Source organism: Setaria italica, chromosome VIII, assembly GCF_000263155.2.
Source record: "Setaria italica strain Yugu1 chromosome VIII, Setaria_italica_v2.0, whole genome shotgun sequence".
Taxonomy (NCBI): Eukaryota; Viridiplantae; Streptophyta; class Magnoliopsida; order Poales; family Poaceae; genus Setaria; species Setaria italica.
In genome coordinates this window covers 37325569-37333071 of record NC_028457.1, presented here as the reverse complement: position 1 = coordinate 37333071, position 7503 = coordinate 37325569, and the positions used below count along the sequence as shown (strand labels likewise).

General features: G+C 42.5%; 2 protein-coding genes across 2 annotated transcripts; both read right to left on the bottom strand.

Annotated features, from left to right (window-relative positions):
* Positions 1–1264: 1264 nt before the first annotated feature.
* Positions 1265–1962, bottom strand: LOC101758058 (glutaredoxin-C10). Its single transcript, XM_004979820.3, has one exon. The coding sequence runs from the start codon at positions 1859–1861 to the stop codon at positions 1526–1528; it is 336 nt and encodes a 111-aa protein (XP_004979877.1). The 5' UTR covers positions 1862–1962; the 3' UTR covers positions 1265–1525.
* Positions 1963–4126: 2164 nt separating this feature from the next.
* LOC101757403 (lipase) lies at positions 4127–7033 on the bottom strand. The gene is made up of 9 exons (XM_004979818.4): positions 6752–7033; positions 6418–6483; positions 6263–6310; positions 6105–6172; positions 5813–5885; positions 5553–5714; positions 4847–5041; positions 4644–4732; positions 4127–4558 (listed from the first exon to the last, which is right to left on the bottom strand). The coding sequence occupies exons 1-9, from the start codon at positions 7016–7018 to the stop codon at positions 4369–4371; spliced, it is 1158 nt and encodes a 385-aa protein (XP_004979875.3). The 5' UTR covers positions 7019–7033; the 3' UTR covers positions 4127–4368.
* Positions 7034–7503: the final 470 nt, after the last annotated feature.

Genomic DNA, 7503 nt, shown 5'->3' with positions numbered 1-7503 from the left:
TAACAGATTGGATCACGACGTACGTACTTAGCAGGTGCAGCCGTGATGACAAGCGGTGCTGACGGAACGATGACGGTGTTGCGGATGGAGCGCAACAGACGACGTCGAAGACGATGGTACGCCCACAACGCCAGACTTAGACGGAGGACAAGTCATGGTGAAGACCTTGAGCAGTCGCGCGGAGCGCTTCCAAAAACCTTATTTGCCCTCTCCCCATGTAGGATCACAAGAGCGAGAGGTTTCGGAGACCTGCTCTCCCGTTTGCTCGCCACCGCAAGGTTGGAGGCCGGATTTCGGTCGACCATTCATGCAGGTGTCACACGCCCACGCCCTTCGCCCCGTGTGGTGCAGCGAGCGAGCGTGCGCGTGTGGAGCTTTCCTTCTCTCCCCACACACATAGCTTGGAGGAGTGAAGACAACCTCCATATTTATGTGGCCATCCTTCTCTTCCACTAGCAATGTGGGACTAAAGGTTTGCACCACTTCAACCACTTGCTCATTCCCACATGGGCTTTTGAGATTTATTTGGAATTTCTGAAATTGAAATGGGCCAAGCCCATTATTTCATCTATTACTTCATGGTAGGATGAGGGATCTTGCATTTTGTGCATTTAACTCCAAACTAAGGCAAAAGAATGAGAACAGGAGCAGAGATCCCATAGAGAAGGAAATAAATGATGTTCTTCTGGAGTTGGTTACTTTGGACTGTACCAATTGCAAATGCAGAAGAAAAGGAAGTTCATGAAAGTGGACAAGATGGAGCTGGAGCATCACAGCCACTGGAGCATCGATGTCACGAACCCACGACCACAAGAAAAAAAAGGAAGAGGTGACCTAGGAAGAAGAAACTCAGGTCTGATGCGTGATGATTGGCAGCTTGATGCACATTTCTGATTCTTCTGATTCCAGAGATGATTAGATGAGTAGAAAATGCACTATTGCATAATGGAAATGCTGAAATTCCTTTGTGGTGTCAATCTGCCTTTGCCTTTACGGTTTCAGTCATTGTTTGTGAGTTTGTCACTGGTCGCTGCGCTGACTAGAGTCTACTGAACTTGTGTTCGGTTGATGGTGTAATGAAGGCGTGAAGGCCTTGAATTAGTTTCAGTCGATGGAATTTGTGCTGTTCGATGCTCTATGTGGTGTGCTGCCGGGCTGCCGACTCCACTGTGCAGATTGCCTTTGAATTTTGGCAGTGCCGGAAATTTTTGGGACGAATTCATTTAGATTTTAAAATTTCAGTCAAAATTTGTCCAAACCAGTAGCTCAAACGTTGATCCCCTCGACCATCTCAAGGGCAACGTATCACCTCTTGATTCTTGAGGAGTTGGGTCAACGACTGTTTCTCGTATCCGCATTCAGCAGATTAATTCATTACACACAATTCAATTTGATATTAACTGCATAATTGCATAGCAACATACTATTAGCGGTTATATCTAAATTCAAACGAGAAGAATAATTACAGAGGTTTAGTTACTCCCTCCATTATTTTCGAGCAATTGTCACGGTTGACTTCACTATTCTAGCATGGGCAGATCGCGCCGGCGTTCCTGAGCATGCGCACGAGCTCGTCGCTGAGGTGCAGCGCCAGGACCCTGTTAATCCCGCCGACGAGGTCGCCGCCCACGAACACCGCCGGCACGGTCGGTGTGCTGCCACCGCGCCCGGCGCCGCCGCCGAGCCTCCTGGCGAGTTCCCGCTCCATCTCCCGGCCCCGGGGGTCCCTGTCCAGATCGTGCACGGCGGCGTGCACGCCCAGGCTGTCCAGCAGCGACGTCACGACGTTGCACCAGCTGCAGTTGCTCACCGTGAACACCACCACCGTCCGCTCCGACACCAGCCTCGCCACGCGGTCCATCACTTCAATGGTGTGGTGCCCCGGAAGGTTCTAGACTCGTCTCTCTTTAGAGTTGTAGATGGTCTGCAAAAGTTGGCTGGTGTGGTTTCTTGGTGCTGGCCATGGCTTCCTTTTATAGGCTAGAAAAAGATGTCGGTACGTGTGCCTATCTGCAGTGGATTCTTGACAACCATATCATAGCATTTTCATTTTGTTTGCGAATGAGATCATAGCATTTTCTAAGCATCTTATATTCTTTTATGTGCATATGGAACATATATAGCTAGATTTGGTTCATGTGTAACTGAAAAATGATTCTTCTGGTAGAGTGCAGGCCAGTTAAGGATTGGATAGCTAGTTTTGGATAAGAATCCGTGTGTGTGTGTTCATGCATGAGGGCCTTGGAGCACTAGAATCTTTTCTCATAACACGAGTTGACCTCATGCCGAAATTCCAATGCTAAAATCTGAAAAAACAAATGGATCTTTTCAAATGAGGATAGGACTATACACAAACGTATATTTGTGGATTTTCTTTAGGGTAGAAATAAATTGTTCAGTCACAATTTATAATCATACAATCTTGAGAGTATATGTATGCACTTACAGATTCCGATACTGATCAAGTACACACGTTAACATACTAGTAAGACATGGTTGAGAAGCTCAAAAACAGAACAATGAGAACAGTGAAATTTTTCTCTGCTTTGTTGATATAGAGTCTGAATTCTGAACCTTGTAATCACAGAAAACTTCTGATGCAATGTATGTCATTTCCTTTACCTAGTAGTTGTAGTGTTCTTCAGTTCTGTGAAAGTCTGAATGCTGGCCTGCATCACTGCTAACTTGAGAGTTCAGACCTTTTGAGTCCGAGTGTTAAGTACAGAAGTCCATAGAAAAATCAAAAGTGCCGACAACAACACGGCGACGCTTCGTCACATGACAGTATGACAGCAGGATCTGATTCCTCCGGCTAAGAACAACCACTTTGTATTGGAGGGATCAAGCCCCTGTTCTTCAGGTACAGAATGGCATCTTCAGACAGAGAGCCTACGGTCTCATTCAGTCCCCCTCACACAGTCACTCTCTCTTCTGACCTTGTCCGTAGCGTCAGAATCTGCCCATTTGCATTCTCAAGTTGCTTCTGAATAGTTTCACCATTCTTAGTGAATGAATCTTCAGTCAGACACCCATTTTGCAATGTCTTGTTATCTCTGACGACTTTCATCATCCACAGTCAGTCTCTCTTCTGACCTTATCCGTGGCGCCAGAATCTGCCCCATTTGCATTCTCACGTTGCTTCTGAACAGTTTCACACCATTCTTAGTGAACAAATCTTCAGTCAGACACCCAATTTGCTATGTCTGGTTCTCTCTGAAGACTTCCACCTTTAACAAGCCGCATCATCCTTATCAGCAAGACGCAGCAGAACCTTGCATTGCATATCAGCAAGAGCATGCTGTTTAAATGATGCTATGGAACAGTCACCGTTGATAAGCCGCGATGCATCTTCACATCTTCTCTTGTATATGATGCAAACCTCTGGAACAAGCAGACGACAATGGAGAATATCTGGATAGACATGTATCCTTATCCTCAAGATCTGTCCTCGCAGTGCGGACCATGTGTGGAACTTTGCATCTTGAGATTCCTTCCTGAGCTTGATCAGTTCCTGGCTCCTCATGTATGCAAGGGGCTACATTCTATGATCTGCAAAAGCATATCTGAAACGAAAGTAAAGGTGAGGGGCAATGAAGAAAGAATTTTTTTTTGGAAATATCTCAAGTAGAATCACAATAGGTGATGATTTTGTCAGTCTGTTGCACAATGTTACGAAGATATCATATTATATATATTTTCAAATAAGGGGTACCATCAAATCCATCACATAAGTCTCTTTTATATATATATATATATACATATATATATGTATATATATATATATATATATATATATATATATATTTGTATATGCAATCAATCAAAGCGCACAAACAATGGTATCAAGATTACATGTACAATTCTCAGTTCAGCAATGCTGAGAGAAAATATAGAAATATCTCAGATACAATTACAGTGAGCAAAATATGAAATAAGTGTTACCATCAAACAATTCCATTAATAAAGCCTGTTATAATTTTTATGCATCAATTAAGGTGTCCAAGGGGCTACATTCTTTGATCTGCAAGAGTATCTGAAACGACGGTAAAGGTGAGGTGAAATGCTGAGAGAATCTGGATATATCTCAGGTCGTATCACAATAAGTGAAAAAAAAAAACCAAACAAGTGGCACCATCAAACATTTCCATTACTTAAGCCTGTCATATATTTTTTTTATGTACATCATCGAAGCGTGCATACAATGTTATGGAGCTTACATGTACAGTTCTCACTTGAGCAAAAGGGGCACGTTTAAAAGGTGAGCCTCTGCTTATCCTCAGGAGAGCTCCGGGAGGGCCCAGTATTTCATGAGCTGTACACAAATGAAAATAAAATACTGTACAGGGGTGTGTTTCGTGGCATACAAAGTCACATGGATTCTAGGGCATGTGGTTCTTGCGCATATCTTGACAAGATGATGGTTCCATCAACTTCACGAATGTAGCTGTATACTGAGTTGGCTGCACCCATCACAAATTGACAAGTTCCCCTTGAATCGGAATGCAGTGTGACGCCATAGTACTCAAGATGATCTGCCACACTTATTCCATAGACCGACCTGTTCAAGCAAAAGCAATCAATGAGCAGCACACAGAAGAACATAAATGTCCAAAATTGTAAGGCCATGTTAGGCAGATAGATACCTGCTGCAGGTTGGGTCCTCACCGGAATCATCACAGACTGTCTCATTTCTGGTAACCACATTTCCATCTATGATCACATGAAGCCAAACCTGATGGGAAGCAAATGCAGAGGAAATGGATGGCGTAAGAGTAGTCTGGGAAAAAAAAAAACCTCCAGCATATTCAGCATACAGATGCATTTTTGTCAAAAATCTTTTGCATACCTCTCTAGCAAAGTGGTGATATGTCCATTCACCTAGGTAATAATAGTACGGTGGTAAATGTGGCACAATATCATTCTGATGGGTCACGCGGATTGTTCTTGGAACTTGAGCACCAAAGTATGCAGCAAAAGCAGGATTGCCTATCCGAGGCTGTCCAAAAGTCATGAGCTCAACTTCCTGTGATCCAAACTTAACCTGTAAAAGAAAAGAAGATATTAGCTTATTGAAGTCAGCAACCTGCATATACATTAATATACAAGCAATCATATCAGGTAAGAAGCATAGGTTCAATCCTAGGTTCATAGGGCATACTTCCTCTGATCAGAAATATAAGCCCATCTAGGTTTGTCCTAAGTCAATTTTTTACCTGACTATGAATGAGTAATTTTTTATACAGATGGACAATATGAGAGAAACATTACTAGATTCGTTATAATATATAAAAAATAATTTCATGATATATTACTCTTTCCATTTGAGATAGTACATTTTTATAGATATTGCTAGTCAAAATGTCTATTGGAGACCGTAATTATGTCCAAATGCACTTATATTTCCAATTGAAGGAAGTATATGACATATGAAATAACTTCATTCACAAAAAGAAATTTAGCTGTTTTTAATGGTGTAGTTGGATGAAATTGGTTTGCGTACATAGCTGCTCATAAAGGAACCAAAAGTACCCAGATGGCCTAAAAGTACATACAGAAAGATCAAGGGCACAGAATGAAGCTAACGCCCCTCCCATGGAGTGACCCACAACATTTATGGGTAGTTTTCCATATGTTTTCCTTGCCCATTGAATAGATTTCAAGATCTCATGTCGCAGAGTTGTATTATAATATGCAGTATAAAATCCATGATGGACCTGCAACAAGAGACATACACAGCAAGCAACCAAGAGTTATAGCTAGTTCAATAAGAACTGTAAAAACAAACAAAAAAAAAATATACTAGTGGTGTTACCATTGCATCTGGCATGCCTGGATAAGTCACATCGAGCTGCTTCCAAAAGAGATCTTCAATCCAATTGGAGACACTGCAAGTAAAATTCCAAGGCAGCCAGTCAAAGAGATACAAAAATTGAATGCTCGTAATTCGCGTATGATTAAGTTATATAAGAAAAACAATTTTATGAGCTGAAATTGAAACATATAGTCAATTAGCAAGGATAAAAGGATGATGACTGAGAACATATATTCATACAGTACAAGTCTTGGTCACTAATATGCTACGCATAACAGAGCAATTTATGTACCTGTGTTGTTGAGTGCCTCTAAATGCAATGATTATGGATCGTGGGTCAGGGGCAACTCCAACAAATGCCTGCAGAATTTTTTAATAAGCAATTGAACATAGGGTTTCGTCAAACACTGCAAGAATAAGAAGACCTGAAACAGTAAAATAATAACTAACCTGTAAACAGTTCTCCACATCTACAATGACCTCTATCACCTCAAAACCCTGCATCAATAATGAAAAAGAAACAGACAATTAGATGCCAAGGAACATGTAGAACATCTTGTACAAACAGAACTAGAACAAACATTATCGATTCATAAGCGAGTTACCTTTGTGTGACCTTTGCACCTTGGACAGGTCCATGTGAAAAGTGATGTTAGGTCAGATGTATACACCTGAAATGCATTTACATAAGCCAAGTCTATAGAAAGAAGCATTTGGATATATGATAGAGATTAGCGACTGAATATGCTGCATAGAATAGGCGGTGAATGGCATGGTGTTGAAAGGAGTTTCAAAGTTTTTCTTAAAAAGAAAGGGGCCAGGAAGAAAGTTTGAACACAGAAATTGTCTAGCTAGGCAAGGACAATAGGAGGTTTGGGCAAATTTACAAAGTTGTCAACAGGATTAATAAGATTGCCAGGGAAGAAGTGGGGAACTTACAGCAGATGCATATTCGACAAGAATATGAGCAAGAGTACGATTATAAGGATAACCACCATCACAAGGCTTCATCCTGAGTACTGCATTGGCAAAGAAAAGCCGAACCAGCCGGCACTTTAGTACTGGTGAAATAGCTCTACAGAAGTGGAAGAAATCCACATGTGAGACTGGAACTAAAAGCTGTGATATCCAATGGCGCTTCCAATTCCAGAAGCATACACAAGCATAACCTGCTACTCGATTCAAGAATATCGCATAGTTTCGCATCCCCAATGCTGCAGGCAAGAAACTAGTCCCCTTACTACGGCACCTCAACCGCTATGCTGCACCACCGCCTCTAGGCGATAATAAGCAAGTTGTAGGCTGGTAGCACACAACCTTCGCTTAAGCTCTGCATCGCCTACGAACAGTCAACATTTGACGTACTGAGAACATCAAGCATTGCTCTAAAGGTAGCAGCTTATCATTACTGATTTACTTCCCCCAATCTACAGTGCCCCCAGGCGATGCTCACATCCGGAAGAAATCTGCTGCTTCTGCAGTCGGTATTACTACGAACTGTTCATCTAATCCCCGAGCTTTACTTCATCTAATCCAATCCGCCGCAACCAATCGCCCGCACCAACAGCTTTCCTCCAAAGCAACCAGGAAAGAAACCGTCCAGAACCACGCGAGGGCCGCGCACGCGCAGGCGCAGCGACGGCACGACGAACCAGGAGGACGGCGGTTGAAACGCGGGGGGGGGGGGGCAT

Bases quoted from the DNA above. Each gene is read 5' to 3' on its own strand.
- LOC101758058 (XM_004979820.3), bottom strand. From the start codon at position 1,861: ATGGACCGCGTGGCGAGGCTGGTGTCGGAGCGGACGGTGGTGGTGTTC.
- LOC101757403 (XM_004979818.4), bottom strand. From the start codon at position 7,018: ATGCGAAACTATGCGATATTCTTGAATCGAGTAGCAGGTTATGCTTGT. The intron at 6,484-6,751 runs GTAAGTTCCCCA...AATGCATTTCAG, and splicing joins TTGTCGAATATGCATCTGCT to GTGTATACATCTGACCTAAC. The intron at 6,173-6,262 runs GTTAGTTATTAT...AAAATTCTGCAG, and splicing joins ATGTGGAGAACTGTTTACAG to GCATTTGTTGGAGTTGCCCC.